Consider the following 26,729-nt stretch of genomic DNA (forward strand, 5'->3'; position numbering starts at 1 on the left):
ATCTCCCATACAACTCAAGGCCTCTCACAGTCACGAGATTCGAGGAAGCTTATGCTTGGATGTATAAGTATAAAGTAACCGATTGAATACCTTCAACCGCGACTACCAGATAACATCAAGCGAGTCAGGATTAAATACGATTATAAGATGGGAAGCACTCAGATAGTATTAGGGGATACATGGGAAGTAAGTCTCAAAAACAATTCCTTTCAAGCGCAACTTCTGCTCATATCCTCAATATGTACTTCAATGTGGAACTGAAGGTTGTAGGCTGACCACTGTAATCCTTATCTCAGGCTGTCGGTCCTTTCCCCAGGTGAGCCCCCATCAATTTCCTTCTTTTAGCAATAACTGTAGGATTAAGAGTATGAAGATATTGTGACAGCGCTGATCTTAAACGAGACTTGATGTAGTGGGATGCGAGAACATCCTTTAGTAGGATCTCCAATATCAGCTTACCTTGATTCTTCAATTGATCCAGATGTAGATTTCGCTCTTAGACCTTTTAATGAGAAAGAAACTTGGCCAAGTGAAATCGGTAACAAAGGAAAAGTAGGTTGGCAAAAGTTTGTTACTGGCAAAGATGGTTGGCTGGATATCTCTTATCCAGAAATTAAGTACGTCCATGTTGATATGGAAACTCTGTTTGACACAACTTGAATCGCTCAAGCTGAAAACATCATAAATTTCACCTCAGATGGGATCAACTTCGTTCGGATCATGGATGGGCATCACTTCAATATCAAAGTATCCTACGCAATACCATAACAATCCCACAAGTATCCCCTGAAGATCAAAGTAAAACAGCAATACAGATAGATGTTATTCAAGGTGTAGAATATGCTTTTATACCTTCTTCTTCTTCTTCTTCCTCTGTTAAAGATATTCAAAGTCCGATAGAATGGTATACAGGTGATATTTACGCTTTCGCGGAAACACCTACTGGAACGAAAGATCTATTGAACAAGATATCGAATTTCGCTAGATCAATATCACTTGTTCCGGGGGAATATATCATTTTGGTAAGAGCAATGTATGAAATTAGAATGTTTGGTGATCCCGGACCTGGAATACCTCCTGTGATCAAGCTGAAAATTGTTGCTGAATCAGATAACTTTGATGAAGTGGAAGTGATAGAAGGGTTAGGAGAGATTCCAGATGTGATCAACGGCTGGTTTATGGGTGGTTGGTTCTCTACAGCTATGAGAGTATCAGCGAATTCGAAGAATGTAGAAGTCATTGGAGTCGAAAGCTCTTTCTGTAAATTAGTACACCTCAGTATACCTAAGACCGCAAATATATCCAGTGGCCAAATAAGACCTATCTCTGTGAAAGTGAAACAAATTGGACCTTTACCTGAATGCACCAAGTCAATCAATATCAAGCTGAAAGTGAAAATTGGAGATAAAGAGAAAGAAATCACCTGGCATCCTACTTTCAAGCATATACTTACATCCGAAGAGGATCCTATCTCACCTTTTAAAATCACTTTTGCATCTCCCTCAGTTCAATTTGGTATACCAGCCTCAGTATCTCACGCTATGATCGTACCACCGCCAAATCCTCAGTCCAAATCGAATACAGAAGGGAATTTACCACCTGTATTACTCGCTTTACATGGTGCAGGAGTTGATATAACTGAACCGGAATATATTGATGCAGTACCTTCTATTCCGGATTACTGGACGGTCTTGCCGACAGGTAGAAATGAATGGGGCGAAGATTGGCATGGTAGTAGTATGCAAGATGTCTGGGCAGCTAGAGATATACTGGGTCAGATCTTGAATAAAATAGGCATACATGTGTCAGACCAAACTATGTGAGTTTAGTTGTTTAAGCGGAAAATTCAAGCAGTAACCAGTATAGGCTAACATATGTGTTATTAGACTCATGGGTCATTCGAATGGTGGTCAAGGTGCATGGCATTCCGCTGCTAGATATCCTGATCGTATAGTGGGAAGTAAGTGTATTACTATTTTCCGTCTCCAATAGAAAGGTTTTAAAGCTGATCAACTATCTATGTAGTGGTGACAGCTTCTGGATGGCTCACAATACAGGACTATGTCCCTTATACAGAGCTGTAAGCCATACGTCTCATGTTGATGGTTAGCAATTGCAGCTAATGATAGTCACACAATCCAGTACTTCTCGACATTTCGCTGATCCTGCATTGATGGGGATACTTTCTTCATCTCTTACACCATACAATAACGATTTATACTTATCAAACCTAGTTGGTATACCTATCTTAGTGGTACATGGTGATAAAGACGATAATGTACCTGTTCGACATTCTCGAACTTATCATAGTATCTTATCTTCATGGGCAGGTAAACAAAATGATAACAATGTTAAATATGTTGAAATACCTGAAAAAGGACATTGGTGGGATGATATAATACGTTCAGAAGAAGTGATCGAATTCATTCAAAATATACCTGAAAAAAAAAGTTGGGATGAACAACGTAAAGAAGGTTTTACTTTGACTACTGCAAATCCACAAGAAAGTGGTGGTAGAGCTGGAATTAGGATAATCGAATTGGATATACCTGGTAAATTGGCTAGATTGGATGTCAATGCTAGACAATGGAAAGATACTAAAGATCCAGCTATACCATTAGATCTGAGAGGTACAAATATCAAAAGAATAGAATTGAAGTCCCGACTCACGCCCGAAGAGGATCATACTAAGCAATTATTTCCCCGAACCAATTATGGTGATCAATGGATTGAAAACTATTTATCATTACCATTACCAGGACCAATAACACCTCCAAGAGCGTATGGACCACTGATACGAATTTTATCATCTACCCATCCAATCACCATTATAAGTCCAAACTCCACAAGAACTCTGAATATAGCAAAAAGAATTGCACATGACCTATATGTTTATCAAAGATTAGATAGTGAAATAATAGATGATCAAGAAGGTTTATTGAGAGTAGCTAGCGAAACTCTTGGTGTAGGTAATTTGGTCATTATCGGTAGACCTGAAGACAACTTATTTTCAGATTGGATGATAAAGCAAAGTACATTACCTTGTAAGTTGGTTATAAATTGGTTATTAAGTGGGAAATTGCGATTCCTCGCTCAAGCTAGGGAGACAAGTAAATCAAATATGACTAGATGCTGAACCTTTCATTTTCTTTTATCTATAGTGAAATTCCCTACCAAAGGTGTAATGCTATTGAAGGATAAAGTGATATACGATCGAGGAGCCGGTAAGTCGAGTAATTTGTGATTGACCAACTTGATCGGTTCATCATTCAGACATACTGTTAACTGTATCGCCCTTTTGTCTGCTTTAGGTATCATAACTTTATATCCTCATCCACTGTCCAGTACAGCTCTCGCAATTTTGATAGCAGGTAATGACGATTTAGGATTGGATTTAGCAGCTCGTTTATTCCCTATAAGGACCGGAGTACCTGTATGTAAAAAGCTCTAACATTATCCAAAGTGGTTCATCTGCTGATGAAATCCTAACTGAATTGATTGATTAATCGTACAGATACCTGATTGGGCAATTATAGGTCCTCAAGCTAGATGGAAAGGTGCAGGTGGATTTATAGGTGCAGGGTGAGTCTAAATCATTATTCCCAGATGGAAAGAACTTGAACTGTACAGCTGACTATCGCTTGACTATGCAGATTTTGGAATGGTGAATGGGATTGGAGTAGCAGTATGTCATGGACAGATCGTTGATTGTACTCCTACAATATATGGGTTTCAACTTGCGTCTGTAAAGGATCATGATCGGGACATTATTTCATATTATTTTAGAGTGATAATGAGAATGAAAAAGTAATTGTACGTGCATTTCAATAACGGAATCATTATGGAATGGTATGAAAAGTTGCAACAGCTTAAATCTATACAGACAACATGTATAACCACGGATCACGAGGTATAAGAGAGAGTAAAGAATATGATGAAGTGGGGATGAGTATTATAGCGTAATGGGATAAGAATGAAAGCAGAATTTACATGAATACCAAGATAAAAAACAAAAAAGAGGATTGAAACTCTAAAGTTACAGTTAATGAGAGGGTATATGTATATGGTGTAGCCAAGAACCTTTATTTTCCCTATTTATAAGAGGAACCTTTGATTTTTGTTTTTTTCCTTCACTGATTTTCCTTTTTGATATATATTCAATATAAGAAAATGAAAAGTTTCAAACACTGTCATCGGCTAATGATTTTGACTGGAGTTGAAAGAAAAAAGCAGATTTTTGAATGATTTGAGAATACGACTAAGTCTAAATTGAAAGTTCGAATCAAATCAAATACCATCAACTTTTCTTAACACATTTTCAATTTCTTCTCCACCATCTGCGAAAATTCCATCAAATGAATCAAAACTTTTATCTTCAGGTTCATTTTCACCTACATCAAAATTCTTAAATTGATTATTATTATTGTTATTAGTAGGATTGGAATTAGATTTTATTGTTGAAGCAAGTGGTGGTGGTGTAGGTGGTAAAGATGAATTCAGTACTGAAGATGATCTCGAATTTTTAGTTCTTGTCGTCGATACTGAAGTTGTCGAAGATGATGAAGTCGAAGAGGATGTATTGGTTCTCAAGTTATTTGGTCGTTTAATAGAACTCATACGCGCTGTTACACCATTATCTGTACTATTACTTTTATAGGGTATTGAATGGCCTCTTGCAGATTTATTAGGTGATTTGCTACGATTCAAAGAATCTGTGATAGTAGATTTTTTGGGTGATGAAGTCTTAATTCCTGAAAAATCTAAAGATCCAGTATTTTTAATGTTTAGTTTATGAATATTTGGTTTTTCTAAAAAAGGTGTTCTGAATGCTTTCCCACTATTTGCTCTTGTCCACCCACCACCAACTTTATTTGGATATGTCGTTGGTATGACAGGTTGATGTTGTTGTTGTTGTTGTTGTTTAGGTCTAAAATGTTGAGAACCTAATCCTATTCTTGGTGCATTCCCTTTGATAGGTGATAATGAATTATTACGGGTGATTGTTGTAGGTGATTCTCGCCTTATCGATGATGTTGTAGTGGTGGTAGTATTTTTAGTATTTATGGGGATGGATGGAATAGCAGATTTGTATATCTCTTTGAGGTCGATATCCATATCTGTTGTTGATACTTCATCGACAACATTAGGATTTTTCTTCTTTAATGGTGTAGAAGTGATCATCCTTGGTTTAGATGTTTTGACGATCTCATTTGAACGACCACGATCTCGATCGCAATGTTGATGTTTAGTGGAGGAAGTAGATCTTGAACGCAAATTCTTACTTGGAGTTTCTTCAATATGATGATCAAAATAATCAACTTTCGCTTTACCTTTATTTCTATTTTTACTACTTCCTTCTTCTTCTTTCATAGGTAATGGCGAGGAAAGTAATGAAAATTTATCTAACAGATAATCTAATCTTGTTTTTTCTTGATTATTATTATATGTTGATGTTGATGTTGATGTCGATCCTAATACTGACGTTTGATTAGGTAAACTATTTGAACCTATTGGAAGACCACCTGAATTACCATTCATCCTTTCATCGTCTCTAGAAATTTTGTTTAAAGATGTTGGTAATGATCTATGTTGTCTACATGGTCTTTTACGTGGTGGTTTGTTATTTCCTGTTGTTGTAAATGTTAATTTGCCAGATCCAGATCCAGGACCAGATTTAGATCCCGATGCAGAAAATGAAGAAGATGATTTCAGCAATGATGAGATTGGTTTAGAACATTGCGTTGGTGTCGGTGGTGTCATAATATCTATACAAGTTAGGTTATTATCATCAGTACCGTTATAATCGGTGATATCATTCCGATATAGGTTTAATTCATTCATCGAATGCTATACATTTTGAAAGACCAAAAACTTACCATCTTCTGTAGCTCGTAAAACCGCTTTACGAAGTTGTGAATCATGTACCCAAGCTATTTTCAATCCATCTTCTTGTGAACTACTATTTTCAAGTTCCCTCTTCCTCCTTGATCTTGTATTAGGAGTTTCCATCTTTTGCTATTCTGATTGAATATAAATCGATAATTAGACCGTATAAGTTGTTTTGTGCTATATCATCTGATATATTATCCTAGCTCGTAAGTGTATTGGCAGTCGCATGAGGAAGTGTTCTACAGCTACAGACAAATGATATTGGAGCGGAATAGGATGATGAAGAGGGATGAAAGTAATGTTGGTTATTTTCATTTTAATGTGCACTTGAGATTCCCAAAGACAGGGTCAGGTGAACTGTAATCTTAAAGGTCAATCGCGTACTATCTTCGGCTAATGACCATCAACATAATGACGTGTCATATATTATATCCAATTGATACATCTAGTCCTGGTGATGATGGTTGCTTTGTTTACCCGGTGAATGGCCACGACTTACTTATTATGACGATTAAGATTACTTAATTTAAGCAACAAGTCTTTTAGTTGACATCAAGATAAACTGTCCATTTCATTCGTTTTTCTTTCAAACGTTCATTTCTCATAACACTCTCTTCCCTCATAGATCTTCACCACTTCCACCTTATCCATTTTCAAACCTCGCTTACGTTTAAAAGAATTCAAAGTACACAAAAACAGTTGCAATGTCATTAATTCACGCTTTGGTCGCTAGGGGAGCAACAGTCTTAGCAGAACATGCTACTGGAACAGCGGAATTGAAACCTGGTATGTAGTTAAATGCTCATCAAACATGAACAATCATTGTCGCTGTATATACTGTAACTTGTTACTGTCGAACTGATAGATTCTGATTTATGATAGCTGCCCAGATAACTATTTTATCGAAAATTCCACCGAACAATTCAAAACTCACCTGTAAGTCTACTATTCCGGTTCATTTTTGGTTAGAGATCACGATAAACACCGCCAATCACTGCGGAGATAAGAGAATGGACTATAAATAAGGATACTGATCATTGGTTCCATCATTTCAGATGTATGGCAGGATCGACTCATTCACTATGTATCCTCAAATGGCGTTATATATTTGGTAATGGCTGATGATTCAGTTGGAAGAAGAATGCCTTTTGCTTTCTTAGCCGAGGTAGAAAGGAGGGTGAGTCAATGTCGTATTCTCCTTCTTCAACTTATCAGCTTGAAGCTCTTATCACTTTCTTTCTTCATATAACGAACATGAGGTCTATTCTGATCCAACACCTGAATAACGATAACTCAAATTATCATTGATAACTATTTATGCTTACCATCAATACTTTGTATTACGTCAATATATAGTTTACAGCATCATTTTCTTCAGATGAAGTAGTTTCAGCATCAGCACATTCATTAGGTGATTTTGAGAATGAATTAGCAAGATTAATGCATCAATATACAACTTCTCCACCTGCAGATCCATTAAGACAAGCACAATCAGATTTGAATAATGTGTGAGTTTTTTTTGAGGTTTTTTAGGGATCTTATTCACTGTATATTTGGTTTTAATAACGTTCTTATATTTTGGATTTATAGTAAAGATATAATGGTACAAAATATAGATTCAATCTTACAACGTGGTGAAAGATTAGATTTATTAGTTGATAAAACTGATACGTTAGCCGGACAAGCTTATGCTTTTAGAAGAGGTGCAAGAAATGTTAGAAGACAACAATGGTGGAAAAATATTAGAATAACTATTTTAACTGGTTTCGTCTTTATCGTAAGCTCAGTTCAGTCATGTCTTCTTATGATTGATCTTTGCGCTTATTATATTTCTTGCTTATTTCCATTAGTTGATACTTTACATTTTCATTGCTCAGTTTTGTGGGGCAAGTTTAACTCATTGTAGAAGTTAACGTGTGATTAGGTCAGAACAAATAGTCAAAAGTTTCTTTTAATTCACACAGACCCTATTCCAAAGATCGTGTCAATTCATTCTTCAATCCATTCTCTATACGTTGTGATAGGTTTTTAGCCAGATTATTTTGTTTTATTTAGTATATAGTATAAAATTATGCTTAATGTATATCCCCTTGTTGTATTGATCTTTGCTTGTTCAGATTGATATGTCATTATATTTTATTTTGCATGCTTTGTGATTTTGTAATCTAATTTACACTATGCAATTACTACTTCCCATATATAAGCTAAATACATTAAATACCAATCTACAGTTCAGCCAAAACACCCATAGCTAAACTTTGTGTGACTTGTTCACCCATTGCTTTTTCAGCAGCTTCAGCTAAATGTCTCTTTGGATCTAATTTACCAACATGTCTAGTTTTTAATTGTTCAGGTGTCATTGTTGATTCTTCTTGAACTGATTTTGTATATGATATAGCTAATTTCAACATTTCCTATTGAGATTAGAACGTATTATCAGTTATTGATCGTTATATTAAGACTATAAACTCGCTTGCAAAGGACAATACGATGACAAAAGAAATAAACTCACATCAACAGCTTGTTTATTACCTTCTTTCATTTCTTCAAAGTCTCTTAATTTTAATCCTTCTGTCCATCCTCTCTTATGTAAATTCAATAACATTCCTTGTTCAGCTTCAGTCTTCTTATAATCTATTGCCAAACCTGAGGAAATAAAAGCGAAAAAAGCAGATCAATTCGACTAGTTATTCTGGTATATTTAAAAAAGAGTTATAGAAACCCACTATAATAATGTCTATTCAAACCATGAATTAAAGCTTGAATACTTGGTTTATTTAAATGACCAATATTACTTGTAGTTTGTCTTGATTCTTGCCCTGTTGCCATTGAAGCTGGATTTATTGATCTAAATGCATCTATGACTACTTTACCTCTAACTGATTGAATTGGATCAACTACTACTGCTACTGCTCTTGGATGAAGTTGTTCAAATGACTATTTGATTTATCAATAATTGAATGTAACCAAATCAAGAACATAGAATCGTACGGATTATTGATAATCAGCTAACGGTTCATTTTCATCCAAGTAAAAATGATAAATCACTAACCTGTTGAGTATTAATATCCACACTAGATAACCAACAACCGAAACCAGGATGCGAATGGTACCACCCAACTACCATCTCAGGTCTGTTTCACAGAAAATAACTACTGTCAGATTCGGATAAACCTCAATCTTGTATCTGATTTATACGCATCAAACGTACCTTCCGGTCTGTTTCAACATATCCAACATTTTAGTTTGGAATACATGATCTACAGATTCTACCGTTACCGTTGTACCTGATTGAGGCATTGCGAAAACGTCTACACAAGATATCTGTGGGGATAATACAGGAATACCCAATGTTGAGGCAGATTAGTAATGATCTAGATTGGTTCACTGGAGCGGGGATGTTGTAATGATTCAAAATAGGGAAGATCGGTAACTTACAGTATAATCATCTACAAATTCACCTAACATCAAACCCATAACTTCCATAGGTACACCTGCTCTACCATGTTTGAGCATCTAAAGTTGGGGATGCGATTATTAGCTGATATCCGTGTAAAATATGATTTGGTAGGAGAACCTAACTCACCTTTAGTAAAGCTAATGCTGAAATGTGAACCGTTTCTCCGCTGAATGATGTATATTTACATCAGTATGATGTATGTCAAGCAAGTGGTCAAAGTGGTAGTACAGATACTCACTTATCAGCCACTATAGTTTCTCCTTGAGGTGTTTGACCTCCCATACCAGCTCTTCCACCTTGCATCATTCTCATTAATTGTTCCATTTTGATATTTATTTACCTTAGATAGGTTTCCTTTTGTGAAATATCTAAATAATTTGTAGTTTTGAATTTGTCCAGATAATGTTTTATTAGTTCTTAAAGATATGTGAGTCTCTAGTTTTCTTATATGTATGTATTTGATCTGAAGACGAGATGTAACGAAGGTGATATCCAACGTTGACAATCAAGGCAATAGCAACAATAGTTGAACCTGTAATCTGTAACTTGTCAATCGTCAAGAAACGCGTACTCATCGTCATTAAAGTGTAACTGATATAATTGATTCCGCTGATGAGTTAGAGCCAGAGTGCTGAAAGTTATTCCACGTGTATATGTCTCCGGCAGATTGGTGCATCGCCAGGCCGGTTGTCTATCTCTTAAACCCCTCTTGTCACTTCAATTGTACGACATCTTCATATAGCATATGATACGTTGCGTATAAACCATCTTCATCATATCGACCCTTCATCTAGTCTATCAAGTCAGCAAAGGCGTCGAATGATCACATATTGACGGTAGAATCATCTTGGGTTTAAGCAAAACATCCCGTGTCAACAACGTTCAACCCTCTTATCTTAACATTAACAATATGTCAGTGTCTTCAGCAACAACACTAATATCACCAACATCGACGAAAGCAGCTACACCTTCTGCAGCAGCAGCAGCTTCAGGATCACATCATCATGCACCTCAACGTAAAAATTCAGTGCATTCTTCACATGGTATGAAAAGAAGACCTTCTTCGCATTCGGCACATGGTCATCATGGACATTCATCATCAAACAGAAGATCAAGTGAAGGTGAACATGGTAGAAGAGCTCTAGCTGCTGGATTAGCGATGCATGCTTTGGATACTACTGATGCTGTTCTTAAAAAGAAGAAAGAGAAGGTAAGTTTTTAAGGCGTTTTATCCATCTTGGTGTCCTCAATATGTGCTCATTATATTACCTGTTATACGTATGCTGATAAGTAATTTTGCGATTTATAGCCGCGACCTTCAGTTAAAAGTTCCAGATCAGATACACATTTACCTAGATTATCAAGGACAGCATCAATAGCGTCTGAAACATCACATGAATCTCAAACTTCTCATGGACATCAAACAACTCACGGTGGAAGACCAAGAAGAGGATCACATAAAAAATCAGAAGAATCAGTTCAGATTATAAAACCAAATGGCGAAGAAGGTGAAGAAGTTGAAGAGAACGAAGAAGGATGGGAATCAGGTGGTGAAGTTCAAGGTGAAGGTGAAGATGAAGATGAACAATTAGAAATTTCACCTGAAAAATCTAAAAAAGGTAAATCTAGATTTAATACAAAGAACCAAAATACGAATACAGATTCAGGTAAAATGAGAAGAGCAGTTAGTAATACTTCAGTTGAACCTACAAATCAATTGAAAAGACAACAAAGTGGTGTAGATCCTATAAGTGGTGTATTAGGTCCTGATCCAGGTCAACCTCAACCTCAACCTCAAGTTGTTGCAGGAGGAGGACTTCAAGAATCACCTGAAGGATATTCACAATCACACACTATACCACCCCAATTAACACAAAGAACGACTGGATTTGCAGGTACGATCCAACCTCCAGATCCACAAGTTGCAGCTCAATTACCTACTCAAGATCCACATCCTATTGTAACCCCTCATCCAATAAGAAGAAATACCTCTGCAAAATCTCTAATTGGTCCTATTCATATGGAACCTACGACCTCAAACGATTCAGCCCCTTCTGGACCTCATAAAAGACAACCATCCTTAGATAGAGTGGGTTCAAGAAATAGATCCACTTCATCGACTAGACCTGAAATTTCCAGTAGATTAAGATCAACTGAAGGTAGTGGTTTACCCCAGACAGAAGAAAAGCAAGACATTTCGAAAAGTAATGTCTCCACTTCACCCTCTTACCCCTTCCCTCAAATGCATAATGCGAACGAGGCCGAGTCACAGCAACAGGCTCAAACCTCACAAACCCGCCATGAGAAACGATCTGAACAAGAAGAATCTCGTCAAAGTCAATCTCAACAACATCAGAGGAAACCATCTCGTTCTGAACCACAAACACGTTCGCAATCACAAATTCAACCTCCGAGTCAAGCTCAAAATTCTGCTGCTCGAACTCGTCAAGCTTCACAACCACATCCACAGCTTCAACATCGATATTCAAATAGTTCACTTCGATCAATACAATCTTTACGAGCTCCGCCGCATCCATTGAACTCTCCTACAGGTTACAGAACACATGCTACTACTGCTACATCTCGTCCTGGAAGTATGTTTGGATCACCTACAAAAGATGATAACAAGAGACAACGTGTACCTTCAATGCATCAACCCCCTGTACCTCAACCTCAAATAAGTTATGAATTAGCTAAAGGACAAGGATGGGATGAAGGCGCAATACCTGAAGAAGATGTACCACGTCGTTCAATCAATCAATCATCATCATCATCATCGACGACAAAATCCAAGAATAATCAAAATAATCGACCACAACAGTCAAGAAAAGATAGTATATCATCAATGAAATCAATATTTGCACCTTTAACTACACCTATTCTATCTTCACCTGCAAGGTCCAGCTCGGGACAAGGTAGTAGCAGTAGGAGAAAGACTGCTATAGAAGCAGCATCAGAGGCATCAAAAATGTCTTCAACAAATGATCCAACATTATATCATAATTCTTTAGGACATCAAAATATCCCTGAAACAGTTTATTTAATTTCAAGATTTTTACCTTCAACCAAGAATAGAAAAGGACCATCATCAAGAAGACCAAAATGGGAAATGGATATGAGAGATCCATCTATTATTCATCAAGAAGAAGATGAAGATGATGATGATGAAAATGAAAATATCAATCATAATAATGGAATGAAAATTGGTTTAACGAATGGAGATTATAGAGAATCACATGAAAGTTTAATTAAAACAATTAAAAATTTAGGTAAAGAAGAAAATTTAATAAATCAAAGAAGAGCCAATATGATTTTAAATAGAAGTTATTCTTCAACTTATAATAATCTTTTATTATCACATTCCACCAGTGGAAATATCACTCCTGTTCTTCATGGTAGTAGTTCAGAGAACGATGGATTAGGATTAATTAAAACTACAAAAGATGGTACAGGTTTAACGGTTAAAAAAGGTAGTTTTGCAGGTAAAACTCCATTTGAAATGTCTGTTCAAAGATGTTTAGCTCAAAGACCAGGTGGTTTAAATGGGATTGGATTTTAGTGTATCTTTTTTTTGTTTTGGATAAACAAAGATCTTATTTGTCTTGTAGGGGAAAGATGAGATAGGACAAGTTCTAGATACATCAGATATAGTGTATGTAGTGTATAGGTAACTCAGAGTTGTAATTCTCCTTATTTCCATGATGCAACAAATAAAAGTCGTTACTTAAATTAATGTGATTCTCAAATGTGGTATTTCCCCCTATCTCATTCACACAGTTCTTGACTCTAGTAATAGTATATCAGTAATTCGAGATTCTTATGCGAGGAGTTCACTTTAGCGTACTGTATAACTTTCCTTACCATGGCAAACGATATGAGCTTACAGAGAGAGAAGTATACTTAGTTTAGCAGAACAAGTAAATACAGTGATTAATGTTCCAGTCACCGGTCATTCCAAGTACAGGTGATGCATTTTGGGTAAATCGTATATTATATACAGTACCACAAAAACCCACAAAAGCAGAAACAGGCTGCTTAAAAAAGCCTTCTTGCCCAAATCTTAAAATCTAGAATGGTGTTTTGTAAAAATATACAGTATAACAGAAAACGACCAGTTACCTAATTCGAAGCTTTAAATCGGAGATTTTTATGTAGAATGCCGTTATGGCTGTATGATGAGAACAAGAGGAATGCCTTAGGCAATACACTGCTCTACCAATGTAGTAGTTTCCGGTAAAATGTTGAAATTACGGCATTTGTGGTGACACCGGATCGATAAGGCACGAAACCGGATTCAGCTGTTTTGGCTGTTTTGGCTGTTTCTATATACACACATGTATTCGCCTGGTGTTTTCGATTAAACTTGATTGATCAAGCTTATACAGTATATACTACATCTGGTTCCTCTACCATACATATATATATCATTATGAAATCAAAATTCGAAGTTCAAGAACGCCTCTTTACGTATATGGTATACAGCAGCAGACTTGGCGAAACTTGAGCCGCTGATATAAGTTCAAAACCTTGGCTTTGTAATTTCTACTCTTTTCAGTAGAGGCGTTTGACAGAATACCTAGTTTCACTATAACTATACGATCGTGATCATATATAGGGGATGATACTGTAATGGTAACAGGGCTGATAAGTATCTTTTTTAACATATATTTTTTATGGAGAAAAGGAGGGATTTTCAGGAACGTGAAAATGGTGTAGTACTTTATACGGTATAGAGAGTATGAAATTCTTCTCTTGGTGATTTGTTGCTTTAGTGGTGGTGATACATTTTTCATTTTTGTGTTCAGTACCACAAACAAGGATACTTTATATATTCATCCACACTTTAATATGATTATACTTGAAATTCAGGACATTTTTCGATCTACAACTTCACCTTTCAAGCTATTTGTTTCCTTAAAATACCGAATATGGATTATAGAGTAAAAGGTTAATAACGATTATATATCTTACTGTAAATAGTCATGATCGACTAAAAGTATACACAGTACATGTGATTTTTTCTTTGCATGATCTGTAAGTAAAAGGTGATGGGATTTCATATATGATGCTTGACATGTAACAACATTTCTCTTCCCTCTTATTCTTCTTTTCTTTTCCCCTTTTACAATATTGCTCGAATCATATTGTATATAACCACAGAACGCTTTCACCTTACATCGATTGATTCGATTGGATTTTTACCTTTACATTCCAACTGATATATAGATATATGACCTTGAAGGTTATCCTTATATCTTGACACGCTCTCTTTTCGACTTTACTCAATAACACTGCAGGTTCAATTTGAAATTTCAATGCAAATTATCTGAAAGATCAATCGTCAGAACAGATCCTCCACCTCCTCCTTCAAAATCTTTAAATTCGACAGATTCTTCTGCAAGTTACCTGGTTCTATCGACATTAATCCTTTACTCATCGATAATTTTTACTGTTCAAAATGTACACTTTCAATGTTTTAATTTCAACTTTAGCTGTAATGCTCTTATTACCTTTTGGTTTAGCTGCACCTGCACCAGATTCCATTTTTGTAAGTTCAACTGAAGGGTTTAGATACTGTAAACTTTATGCTAGGTTACGACCCGACTGATTCTGTCTCTTTTTTGTTTCCATAAATCTTAGCTATTACAAAGTTCAACATTTAAACCATTAGGATGTTCAAAAACATTTCATCCAACATCAATATTAAGACAAGTTCCATCACCTTTTGCATGTTTTTCAAGATGTTCAGATAAAAAAGTCGCTGCATATTCATCTTCATCTGTAACTTCAGGTGGTGGTGTTTTATGTGCATGTGGTGAAAAAGATATGTTAATTGAATCTGGAATTAATATTCAAACGAATTCATGTAGAGATGATACTTGGTATTTATTTGAAAATAATCAAAATTCATCAGAAGAAAGTGATTCTTCATCATCAACAGAAAGTAGTGGTACTAGTAATGACATTGAAAAGAAGAGACAAGAAAAACAAAAAAGAGATAGGTTAATGCCTTTTATGATGATGAGGAAAAAAGCTTTAGCTAAAAGGTTAGTTTCATTAAAAATTTCAGTTTGTCGAATCTAATAGACAGTAGAGTACAGTATACCTTGAGAAATAAAAATTGCTAACACCGTTACAATACTTAATTTCATCAGATCTGTTGGAGGTATACAATAGCTTAAATGAAATCCTGTATTCCAATAAGACGAATTTCGATTTTACAACGATATCCGCCTTCTTCATTTAAATAAGAGCTTATCGTGGTCATTCCCAATATCACTCCTGTCATGGCATCGCATGAAGGAATTTAGTCTCTTTTTCCTGCTACATCATCTTCCATCCTTTATAATGTTAATTATTCTTTTACCTTTACAACGTTTTTCGTTTACTGTAATATTACAGCACCTTTCAAATCTTCAGATTTACTAGTCATTCTTCCTCACTTCCTTTTTTCACATTTTATTTTGGTAATTTCGTAGGACAATATTATTTTATAATCTCTAACTCAGTCAAATTGAAGAGTAAATGGGTATTCTCGTATAATGTACATGCACCTAAAAGAAGTAATAGTATGCAACAAATTCATTGATATACGTCATTTACAACTTCTGTTTACATTCGCCAAGGAAGTAATTATTCCAGATAATTGATGATACACAAAAGATGTCTTTTAAGCGAGCAAAGATATACTTTACACAGTAAATCCCAAAAAAGAATGAATAGAACTACCAGTTGGTAAAGCAAGCACAAGAATAATGAATAACTTTTAGTCAACCGATCTCACTCATGAGATACCTAAAACCATCCATGTTTTTTGGAAGGACTGACTTGATCTGGACTTTGATCCATACTACTTCTTCTCACCGCAAACCTCTTGTGTTCATCTTTACCTGGTGAGACCAACTTTAATGCCCTCCATAATTTCTTACTAGGTGATAGATGTGCATGATCATCCCCGACTTTATGTTCTTCATCTTCAAGTGTCAATCCTCTGAAAGGTGAAGTAGGTGTAATAGGGATATGATCATTATCATCATCAGTCGACATTTTAGTTTTAGGTGACCTGAATCCACCAAAAGCTTTAGATAAACTTTTAGATTTAGAAGGTGTTTCAGGTGTTTTTGGTGTATTACTATTTATATTGGGATTTGGTGATTGTGAAGTTGAACTTGAGAAGTATCGAGTTTTAGCTGATGTTGGTGGTGATGGATTGTTACGTCTCCATGTTTTAGGTGTCATGTCACCCTCACCCTCACGAACAGGTGATTTAAAGATTTTAGACTTATCATCATTATCTTGTTTTGTAGCTGTCTTAGGCGACGATGCCATTTGTTGTTTAATAGGAGAATTTCTTCCGCTTCCATTACCATTTTGATGAGCCCAAGGTATAGGTGTAGTATTTCTTGAAAGTGAACAGAATGACGATGATCTAGTGATTGTTCTGCTTGTAGGTAATAATGGTGGTAATAAATCTTCATCATCTTCGTTTTCAAGAGGACTTCGATATTTGAGTGTAAATGATGGTCGATCATCTGAAGAAGAAGATGATGAGCTTGATTCACTATTTCTATTTCCGATATTCCATGTTGATTGAATTTGTTGGTGATATATCCGTTTAGGTGATTGCTCAGGTGTAAGTATACCTGATGATTGGTTGTAGATATCTTTACCAGGATAATGGGTTTGGATGGGCGACTGTACCTTTGATTGTCCCTTTTCCCCGTCTGATGAGGAGGGTGAAGAATGATTATTTGGTGGTGTTAAAGGCTTAACTCTAACTCTAAAAGAAGGATACGGTCCGTTCATACTAGTGTCTGCACCGAAAAAAGTTCCGCCACCTCTACCTCTCCAACCACCACTTTCTAAATCTATCGGAACTGAACTTTTTCTTTGAGTAATATTGTTTTCTGAAAAAGGTGACTGCTGCTTAGATGAAGTGTTATGAATAGCTAACCAAGTTTCTCTATCACGCCAAGGTTGATCCATTGATAATGCTGAAGAAGATGTGATTAAGTCAGAAAAAGATCTTGATCTTCTGTGTGATTGCTTTATAGCTCTCATATTATGAAATGGCGGAGATATTCTAGTTTCAGTTGGAGCAGGTGTATTTGAACTTGAATACGAAGGTAATGCAAGAAAAGGATAAGGTGATTTAGGGAATGAAGAATGTATCATAGGTGAGGGAAGTAGCTAGTTGTAAGTAACAAGTCGAAAATATCTCGTCAGCTTGCTTCATGACATCTGCTACGATCAGGGAAAAGGAAGGCAGTTCAAACTTACTGTGTTTTGAGTATCGTTCATGGCGAATTGAGGATGATCAGATTGCTCATTTTCCTCATTTTGAGTCATTGGCGTATTTCGTCCTCTTAACAATTTTGAAGGCATTCTTCTTTCTTGATATATCAATGAATTATCATTCAATTTGAATTTTATACTACCTTTTCGTTGAGTATAAGTATGACTTTGAGTATGACTTTGCTCTTTTTTATTGTTCTCTTTCTCTTTTCCTTTTAAATTACTCTGTCCGGTTAATTCAAAATTATCAGGTGAAGTTTGAGTAATTAGAATTGATAAATCGAATGGAGGTTCAGATGATCTTTCAGAAAGAGATGTTGAAGAAGGTGAAGAAGAAAGTGATTTCCTTGATCTTGAAAATGATTTCTTTAATGTGAGTGGTAATGTCATTTTTTGAGTTATGTCGAATCCTGTCTGTTATTGGTTTGATGGTAGTCAAGGTGATGAAAGAATTAATGTTTGTTTAGTACATCCAAAGGAGGGTGATTTTCAAGTTTCTTCCTATTCCGGATTGATAATGTATTCAATCGTATAATATTGATTGGCAAGGAAGCTGTGGTCAAAGGTGCTCTTACCGAAAGGTGTTAGTCATGAAATCATGAATGAAATGAGTGGGAAAAGTGTAGCTTTGAAATTGACGATTATCTTTATATGTATATTTCTTGACTGAAAAGAGCACGATGTTCTTGTCTCAATGCAATATCGATAACAGGAGAAGACGCGATGTAGGTATTTCTGGGAAAACAAGGTTTATCGATCCATCCTTCTATCACCTTGCTCATTCCTCATGGGTTTTTTCTTTTTCCTCCAACATATTCTGTATTAGTAATTCAGTCCATACAGTGACGTGAAAACGAGAAAGAAGAGCAATGGAATGAGATGAAAGGTAACCCCCCTCACCTTTCTGTTCATTCCCCTCCCTCTTCCCCTCGTACCTCGTAAAATCCAAAATCCCATCAAATTCCAGAAATAACTTAATTCCAAGATACATGTTTGATCGATAAGAAGTGATATCATCCATCCTTTGAGTCATTTTGAAATGATTAGTCAATCGGATTCGGGTGGGGTTAGTACGACTTCTATATGTTTGATTAATTGATCAAGAGATATCCGAAGAGGTGTATCGTGAAAGCCGAACGTTCGATGTTATATTGATGTTTGATGTACGAACATCGAGAGAGGAGAGAGAAGCGTCGAGTTCAGAAGTAGTCTTTCAAGGTCGTGTTTCGAAATGATCGTAAAGATGATGAAAAAGGGGGCAACCACGTGCCTTATTTGACGAAGCTAGCTAGCAAGCGAATTCCAGATTTCAAGGGGGAATTGAAAGAGGCGGCAGTAAGGTTGGTGATATTCACCATGTTAGAGTGATGTTTCAGCATTTATTGCAACCTTGACTGCATGATGCAATGTAGTGAAATCTCAAATATTTTGGGGGGGGGGGGGGGGGGGGGAGGGCGAGGAGGAAGATAAGATTGGGCGCAATTTCACTTTAATTTGCTCTTACTTCGCCTGGTTCGCACTTCTGCTTCAATAGGCTGAACGAACAAACTGTAGTGCTGGTATTCGCACTTTTTCGATGTCCGCCGTCAAGTCAACTATCGTTCGATCGCGATATGAACAGCAGCTGCTGCAAGCACGCCTCTTATCTGCGGGTCATACATTTCAGCTGCACATATTATGGACCATGTTTTTATATTCCACTTGTCACGTTGAGCGATATGCGAACGAGTATTATGAGCTTTCGATTTTCTGTAGGTTATATATTCAATTTTCACATAATCATAAATATTCATCAAATAGTCGTAAATTTTCTTGGTTTGTGCTGTACGTTTGAATAAAGGTCTAATTATTCCATAGATATATCTGCTGTCGATTCTCCTCTCATAGGTTGTTTTCTTCTTCTATCCTCATCATCTTCGTCGTCACTGCGTGCACAAAACCACAAATATTTAGCTGATATGCCTACTTACATTTACGAGTCGCGATGTTCCCTTATCACTCACTCGTCTTCGTCTGAAACCTGTCTTTTATGTCCATTACCTACTCTAGCATTGAATCCAGCTTGCTGAACCATCTTTTGAGCCATTTGTATTGGTTCGTATTCCTTGAACTGGTTCTGGAACTATTAGGGAAGGTATCAGTAGATTGCTAAGTAATTTGATGGCTGCGCAGAAGAAGGGCACTTTAAGGCGCCATTGCAAATCGAGATACTTACACTCATCGTGCTGACGCAATATCTCTTACTTTGTACAAAAGCCAAAGCATGATCTGCTGTCCAACTGTATTTCCACATCAGATAGCCTACCACTATTGCTGGAGACAGTGCGATACCACCTGAGAAGACAAAAAATCAGGATAATATCAGTATCTAAAAACGTCCAACACGAGAGCATGAGAGCAAAAATATCGCCATCAACTTACCGTTACAGTGTGCCAATACGATACCACCCATACTCAAAGCCTCCTCAATAAAGTCACGGCATTTAGGAAAGATCATGATCAGATTCTGGTCCTGAAAGGTCAACAGATAAATCAGCTTTTACTCCATTGATGCAACAGACGAAGGTTTAGCTCACTGTATTATCACTTATATCCAAAGTCATATACCTAAATTCCGTTGGAAAACGAGGATATATTAAACTTGATTCTTTTCGATCTCTTATACATAATCTAAGGATAGGCAGATATAATTAGACAAGGAGCAATGATCAATTAACAATCTCAAAAACAATAATGATCTAAGGTTAATGTTGGAATAGCAAAAACGCAGACAGAAATAGAGTTGAGAAACACAAAATATTCAAATAACTCACACATGTGTGATGCCCATCGTCTTCATTCTAGTTAAATTTGTTGACGACTGAAATGGTCCCAAATATAATCCAGGTATAATTTGTTGAGCTTCTCTACGCATTTCATATCTGCATGAGACCAATCACAGCTTAGTAGCAAATCCGCGGGTTCATAGAAAGACAGGAAGGGGATTTCTCCTTAAAGCATGTCCTGCAAATCCTGTAGCATATCAAGAGCAAACTTACCTCCATTCGTTATTTCCGCCTCCCATTGGACCTGCATCATTCTGTATAGTTGGACGACCATTTGCTTTGCTTGGGACCATACTAGAACTGCTATTCATTGTTGCTCCATATGAATCAGCTTGATAAGGATATATAGGCGAATCTAATGTATGCCTTGATGAAGATGCATCTGGAGAAGCACCATTAATATCCATATCTATATCTTGTGATTTGACACTACGATTGTCTAGATCAGATTCTACACCAGATCCAGTGTCAAATGTGGGTGGTGATGGTGGTAAGAACGGCAAATGCCTTGATGAACGGTGTGTTTTGGGAGTTTGTCGTTTTATGTTTAATAGATATTCGTGCAATATCGGCGGCAAGAGACCAGAAGAGGACGAGTGACTTTAAAATCTCAAGGTTAACAGCTAGATTCTCTTCTGAATAGTAGTGTATGGCGATGAAGGGATTTGAAGTTATTTAAGGTTAATGAAAGATGTTGAAAGGATAAGCTATTTGTTGCTGTTCGGATTCAACCGATATTGGGCTTGTTGGTGTACCGAGTATTTTGGAGAGTGTTGGTCTTGGTAGTGATTTGAAGTGATCACAAGCGGTCCTGTTGGAATGGGCTCTTGTAACTGATAATCAAGGTTGAGCAATGAGTGAAAGCGTAGATCATACAAGATTATATACCTTTTGAAGACTTGTGCAACCCGGTAATTTAACTTCTTATGACTTTCAAGACTTACCGACATTACGTAATTGTTCTAACCCTCAATAGATAAACAATATATTACGTGCATGGTGTTAAATGTCAATAAAATCATCGTCAATGAACTGTACAGATATTACACGATAGGATTTTAACTAAAGAGAAAAGGCCAGAAGCAAGATTGAATAGAAAAGAAATTCGATGAACAGATGCTTAACTTCTCAACGCTAGCCAAACTAGCTTTCCTTAGTTTGCTATCATTTCCGCAAACTGCACAAGCAATATGGCCATTCAAGGAAAAACGATTTAAAGAGGAAGCTTTTATAGATGCCGGTTCATTAGGATTACAAGATGTCAAAGGAAGAGTAGTAGCTTTAGGTGATTGGAATGGTGATCAAAAGTACGTGGATTGAGACTCAGCTTCACCTCTTTCATTGTAGATTGTGATAAACATATTGACGTAAAGTGTATTTAGACTTGATTTATTCACTTTAAATGAGAATGGTAAAACAATAACTATACATTTATGGAATAAGGGTAAATCTCTATCTGATTTCACGATCTTGGTTTCATATCTGGCCATACCGATCACTGAGAATATATATAGATAAATTCACTTATTCACCTACACATACGTTATCGCTTTCATCGACAATATCGAACATCGTACCTGGTGATTATAATCATGATGGACATCTGGATTTACTTGTAATGTATTTGAAAGAAGATGATGGTGGTTGGTGGGGAAATAAAAACGGTAAATTGGGAATGCAGATTTATTTAGGTGGTGGTGAAAATGGTGGATTTCGTGAGTTTTCCTTCAGACTTTGACCTTCTGGTTGCCAACCCCATACGATATGACCTCGACAAAGATGATTAATGGTTGTATAAGCTGATCATTTGAAAAATTTTCACTTTCGTAATAATGATAACATATCACAGAGGAAAATCCTTGGAAATTGGACGATTCATTACCTACACAACCAATAATCTTCGATGCGGATAATTCACTCAAACCTTCTTTGTTGGGTTTAATACCGAATGATGAAATCACAGAAGGTGTCCTCAGAACTTGGTTAAATAATGGTACTGGATTTACCCTGTGAGTGATTACCACAATAAGCTGTAAGCAAGGTACTGATAATTACGATTATGAATTTCCCTGTTATAGTGGTTCTACTCCACTTATATCTCCTGATCAAGCTTGTACATTAGCAAATCCACATAGTAGTGCTTTTATAGATATCGATGGGGATTGTTTACCTGGTATATTACAATCATTCTTAGCTATTTTTCTGACCTGGTGTCTTGGCTAATTGATCTGTTGAACTATTGTAGATTTGGTATTACACTGTGCTAAACCCAAATCAACGCATCATTCGATACAGATATGGCTTAATCGTGGAAAATCAGGATACCAATTATCAAGATCGTACGATTTACCTAGAGGTAGCGGAGCATTGTCTTTCGCAGATATGAGTGAGTTAATGAAACAAACATATATTCCTTTGGATCGACACAGATACGAGGGACTGATCGCTCTTCAAATGAGATCAGATCGAGATGGATCGATAGATATAATATTCCCAATATGTAAACAGCATTCAAAATCAACTGGTATAGGTACAGAATGTAACATAAATATAGCATATAATAAACAAGTTCCAACTTGTGCTACTGAAACTTCTGAACATACAAAAGAAGGGAAATTGAAATGTCGTGGTTGGGGTCAATTATGTAGATCTGATGAAGAGTTTGATTTTACCTTTGATCTTTCCGATCCAGTAAGTACACTCATCATTTTGGCTCATTGTAGCTTCTGTCTTAGAAGTATTTTGCTGATGATCCGTCATCCTGAAGGATTTCACTTCAATACCATTATCAACATTATTATCAGTTTCAGAAGATTCGACGGCGGGAATATTACTTCATCCACCTAATTCACCTAATATACCACTACCTATAAGACCAGGAGATTACAATGTAGATGGTTTCCCGGATTTGTTATTGACTGTTCATCAAACGGTAAAAAGGAGTACTGGTGGTATCTTAGGTGGTAGTCAAGACGTGGACCAAGTCAAAGTACTAGTTAATATACCATGCAGTAAGAATGTCCCAGGGTGTGATAAGAATGCTAAAGGGAAAAGAGGATTTAAAGTCGGAAGTGGGAATGGCAAGTCATGGGAAGCGTTGCATAGTATACATGATGCCCAAGGCGCAAGTTGGATAGATATTGACGATGATGTGAGTCGATTGATTGTTCCGCCTAATTGGACCGTTAGGTCTTACTTGATATGCTGAATTCCGACTATCTTGCCCAGGGATCTCTGGATGTTCTCGTACAACGTTCTGGATCTCAATCAGGTCAAAAAGTATCATTCATACAAAATAACTTCTATCATGATGCCTTCTTCCTTAAAGCACAGGGTAAGCTAAAGTTTTACCAATAAAACATGAATGACTAGCTGACTACAAGCAATCGTCAAAAGTGCTTAACGGAGCATGTGAAGGTATATGTGAGCCTGCTCAAGGTGGTAAATCATACAGCGTAAGTCTGATACTATGTAAATATGCTTCTTTCGTGGAAAGCTTATTTATACGGGTTTTAACTAGCCTCTCGGAGTCAGTCATTCAGGTGCAACCTATAAGTTCACTATACTCGATACATTAGGCCATAGAGTAGCCCAACAGGGTGAGCTAGCTATCATGATATATATATATATTTAGGAAATTTGTATCTAGCTGAAAAATGATCCTCATTTCGTTCATCTAGTGTCACAATTACCACAAACAGGGTATCATTCGTTGCACACTCCATATGCTTATTTCGGTTTAGGTAGAACGAATAATTATGTCGAGGTGAGTGATTGTCATTATCGCCTGAGAATAGGGTATAGTTTAGATAGCACGTCGATATATCTATCACATATATATATATATGTACTGATATTCTGCTTTCTTCGGTCGCTTGTAGAAACTTTTCATCGGCACTTCTTTACCTTCAGGAGAACATACGACCTATTTAGAAAGTATAATACCAAATTCACAAATAATTATAAATCCACCTTATCCTTTAACAAATTCAATTTCAGGTCAGAATACAACATCTTCAAATTATCAAGAATTAATTATAAATAGGTCGAAAGAATGGAAATCACAATTATATTTAAAACCTGGTGATTGGATTCCATGGGTTGGCGCAGCTGTTTTTGGTACAGTTATATTATTAGGTTTTGTTGTATTAGGTTTAAATGAAAAAGAGAAAAAACAAGATGAATTGGAAAGAAGAAGAAAATTACATATTATCAATTTCCAAGCTTTATAGACTATTGATTTATGAGTAAGTTATGTATTTTTAGATAAGTCAAATAAACCACCAGTATTAAATATCAGTATACTTAGTGATACTTCTCATGTATTGATAAATCAAACTGCTGAATGACGATTATTTATGAAATATGCATATAAGATCCAGTCTATATGACAATGTTTTATCGAGATAAAAAATTGATGATGTTCTACTTATCGAAACGAGATTTGATTAAATAAAATACTAAGATATGAACAGAAAAATATAAGATTTGAATGACATTATCATTTTTCGTAATAAGTCATTTCAACGTTCGTTAGGTACGACATAACATGACATAAAACATCCCTCCCCCAAGTTCAACTTTCACAGAAAGTCTTTGTTCTCCTTACCACCGAAGTTTTGCACGTATCGTTTTAGAGGTTTCTTTTTGACATTTGTACCAAATCAGCTTCAATTCTTGTCTTATTTAGTCTCTCTTGTCTTCTTCTTTGATTTCTTGCTTGATGCTTTTTCATCAATTCAGGTGAGTTCATCAATCTCTCCAAATGTCTCTTTCTTTTACTTGCTGAACAAGTTTTAGTTTTGTTGCTGGTAGAAACAGATGTTGCTATAGCTGCATGAGCTTGTACATTGATAGTTGCGTCTGCTGTAAGAGCTGCATCATTGGTTGTCGATCCATCTGAAGGTCTTACCATTGTAGTATCGATAGTTACTGTAGTTTGAGTTGTGTAATCTGTGTTGGCTACTGCAGAAGATGATGAGACCGACGTAGCAGAGGCGGTAGTAGATGGTTGTGCATCTCCATATGCACCTGATGCGGCTACTTGAGGAGAGGTAGAAGCTGGATTAGCTGATGATGCAGAGGAACCAGAACCGGAATTATTTGCAGGTATTGATGATGAGGAAGATGATTGAGCTCCGCCAACAGTAGCGAATAAATCGGTTTGCGCGCCATTCATGAATCCATATTCCCCGTTATCTGTAAAGATCAGTAACATAGGTAAGTCGAAGCACTGCGAATAACCGTATTAGTCGCAAGTCTCTTACAGAATGGTGGATCATATTCTCCTTGAGGATTGTTGTTTCTCTCATTATACCAAAAATGCATCTGTTTTCCAGCCACAGTACAGTTTGAAGTGTCCGCTGGGTAGTCACACTTGTTGGCAGTTTGAGCTATAAATAACACGAGTAATATTAGAGATCGATTACCATGCGAGAGGAGATCATGTCAACTTACGAGCGGGTAAAGGAGTTACACCAGTAGCCCCAGTGACGTTACATCTATAACCTAAGAGATAATTTTGTTCGGATCCAGCATCTGCTGCATGAATCCATCCCCACATACAATGACAACCACCTTCTGGACATGGAGGTAAATCGGCTGGAATATGAAAATCAACATCTTTGAACCAAGGACAAGTATAATTTGTTGAAATTACAGTAAAATCTTCAGGTTTGATTTTATTTACATCAGATTCATATGCTATAGCTATACCGCAACCTTTGACATCTTTTGGATCAGGTGAACCCCATTGATCTGATGTATGCATTGCACCAATTCCACCTGTATCACCTTGTCCATCACATGCATATATTCCAGTTTGTTGATAATCATTTTGTCCATATGTTGTTAATGCTTTATTACATGCTACTTGTCCTTTATATGTACCACCTGAAGGTAATTCCATAAATTTTCCTTCTTGAGGTGGTTTATTGATATATCCATGAAACCACCATTGGTTAAATGGTAAATGCATTAAAGGTAATACAGGTTCAGATTGATTAGGGTCTTCGGGATCCCAACTGTCAAGCAGATATGACAGAATTATTAGCATATTGTCAAGGATATAATCATGAACGAAGAAGAGACGGAGTAATAGGGGACTAAACGGTCTGGTCACTTACCCGTACATCCCTTCATCCCATAAAGCAATATGAGCTTGTACAGAGACTAAAGAAGCTGCAAGAGCAAAGCAAAGTTGTGTGACTCGCATATTGACTTTTATTTTGAAATTTGAAGATCTAGTGAAAAATTGATTT

The 26,729-nt window shown here is 36.4% G+C and overlaps 10 protein-coding genes across 10 annotated transcripts; 5 read left to right on the forward strand and 5 right to left on the reverse strand.

Moving 5' to 3' along the window:
• Positions 1–147: 147 nt before the first annotated feature.
• Positions 148–3,708, forward strand: L201_004255 (uncharacterized protein; the record flags this gene model as incomplete). The annotated part of the gene is made up of 11 exons (XM_066220000.1): positions 148–186; positions 297–316; positions 414–617; positions 698–1,819; positions 1,887–1,960; positions 2,026–2,080; positions 2,143–3,044; positions 3,162–3,224; positions 3,312–3,433; positions 3,515–3,582; positions 3,654–3,708. The coding sequence occupies 11 exons, from the start codon at positions 148–150 to the stop codon at positions 3,706–3,708; spliced, it is 2,724 nt and encodes a 907-aa protein (XP_066076097.1).
• Positions 3,709–4,287: 579 nt separating this feature from the next.
• On the reverse strand, positions 4,288–6,009 carry L201_004256 (uncharacterized protein; the record flags this gene model as incomplete). Its single annotated transcript, XM_066220001.1, has 2 exons — positions 4,288–5,765; positions 5,877–6,009. The coding sequence occupies 2 exons, from the start codon at positions 6,007–6,009 to the stop codon at positions 4,288–4,290; spliced, it is 1,611 nt and encodes a 536-aa protein (XP_066076098.1).
• Positions 6,010–6,593: 584 nt separating this feature from the next.
• On the forward strand, positions 6,594–7,802 carry L201_004257 (uncharacterized protein; the record flags this gene model as incomplete). The annotated part of the gene is made up of 6 exons (XM_066220002.1): positions 6,594–6,675; positions 6,772–6,825; positions 6,945–7,066; positions 7,246–7,397; positions 7,480–7,666; positions 7,740–7,802. 6 exons carry the CDS (start codon positions 6,594–6,596, stop codon positions 7,800–7,802), a joined length of 660 nt encoding a protein of 219 aa, XP_066076099.1.
• Positions 7,803–8,114: 312 nt separating this feature from the next.
• Positions 8,115–9,673, reverse strand: L201_004258 (uncharacterized protein; the record flags this gene model as incomplete). Its single annotated transcript, XM_066220003.1, has 8 exons — positions 8,115–8,303; positions 8,402–8,535; positions 8,616–8,826; positions 8,942–9,023; positions 9,101–9,213; positions 9,328–9,405; positions 9,476–9,515; positions 9,588–9,673. The coding sequence occupies 8 exons, from the start codon at positions 9,671–9,673 to the stop codon at positions 8,115–8,117; spliced, it is 933 nt and encodes a 310-aa protein (XP_066076100.1).
• Positions 9,674–10,259: 586 nt separating this feature from the next.
• Positions 10,260–12,908, forward strand: L201_004259 (uncharacterized protein; the record flags this gene model as incomplete). Its single annotated transcript, XM_066220004.1, has 2 exons — positions 10,260–10,559; positions 10,659–12,908. The coding sequence occupies 2 exons, from the start codon at positions 10,260–10,262 to the stop codon at positions 12,906–12,908; spliced, it is 2,550 nt and encodes an 849-aa protein (XP_066076101.1).
• Positions 12,909–14,807: 1,899 nt separating this feature from the next.
• On the forward strand, positions 14,808–15,433 carry L201_004260 (uncharacterized protein; the record flags this gene model as incomplete). Its single annotated transcript, XM_066220005.1, has 2 exons — positions 14,808–14,897; positions 14,990–15,433. 2 exons carry the CDS (start codon positions 14,808–14,810, stop codon positions 15,431–15,433), a joined length of 534 nt encoding a protein of 177 aa, XP_066076102.1.
• A 711-nt stretch (positions 15,434–16,144) lies between these two features.
• On the reverse strand, positions 16,145–18,034 carry L201_004261 (uncharacterized protein; the record flags this gene model as incomplete). Its single annotated transcript, XM_066220006.1, has 2 exons — positions 16,145–17,539; positions 17,630–18,034. 2 exons carry the CDS (start codon positions 18,032–18,034, stop codon positions 16,145–16,147), a joined length of 1,800 nt encoding a protein of 599 aa, XP_066076103.1.
• Positions 18,035–19,490: 1,456 nt separating this feature from the next.
• L201_004262 (uncharacterized protein) lies at positions 19,491–20,876 on the reverse strand (the record flags this gene model as incomplete). Its single annotated transcript, XM_066220007.1, has 7 exons — positions 19,491–19,569; positions 19,648–19,766; positions 19,860–19,978; positions 20,066–20,156; positions 20,221–20,314; positions 20,458–20,565; positions 20,683–20,876. 7 exons carry the CDS (start codon positions 20,874–20,876, stop codon positions 19,491–19,493), a joined length of 804 nt encoding a protein of 267 aa, XP_066076104.1.
• Positions 20,877–21,585: 709 nt separating this feature from the next.
• L201_004263 (uncharacterized protein) lies at positions 21,586–24,701 on the forward strand (the record flags this gene model as incomplete). The annotated part of the gene is made up of 13 exons (XM_066220008.1): positions 21,586–21,776; positions 21,852–21,913; positions 21,984–22,184; positions 22,319–22,478; positions 22,548–22,642; positions 22,715–22,855; positions 22,934–23,160; positions 23,237–23,620; positions 23,698–23,803; positions 23,866–23,924; positions 23,990–24,068; positions 24,150–24,235; positions 24,351–24,701. 13 exons carry the CDS (start codon positions 21,586–21,588, stop codon positions 24,699–24,701), a joined length of 2,142 nt encoding a protein of 713 aa, XP_066076105.1.
• Positions 24,702–25,102: 401 nt separating this feature from the next.
• L201_004264 (uncharacterized protein) lies at positions 25,103–26,683 on the reverse strand (the record flags this gene model as incomplete). Its single annotated transcript, XM_066220009.1, has 4 exons — positions 25,103–25,668; positions 25,737–25,862; positions 25,927–26,492; positions 26,595–26,683. 4 exons carry the CDS (start codon positions 26,681–26,683, stop codon positions 25,103–25,105), a joined length of 1,347 nt encoding a protein of 448 aa, XP_066076106.1.
• Between the last annotated feature and the right edge of the window lie 46 nt (positions 26,684–26,729).

Source organism: Kwoniella dendrophila, chromosome 5 (assembly GCF_036810415.1).
Source record: "Kwoniella dendrophila CBS 6074 chromosome 5, complete sequence".
NCBI lineage: Eukaryota > Fungi > Basidiomycota > Tremellomycetes > Tremellales > Cryptococcaceae > Kwoniella > Kwoniella dendrophila.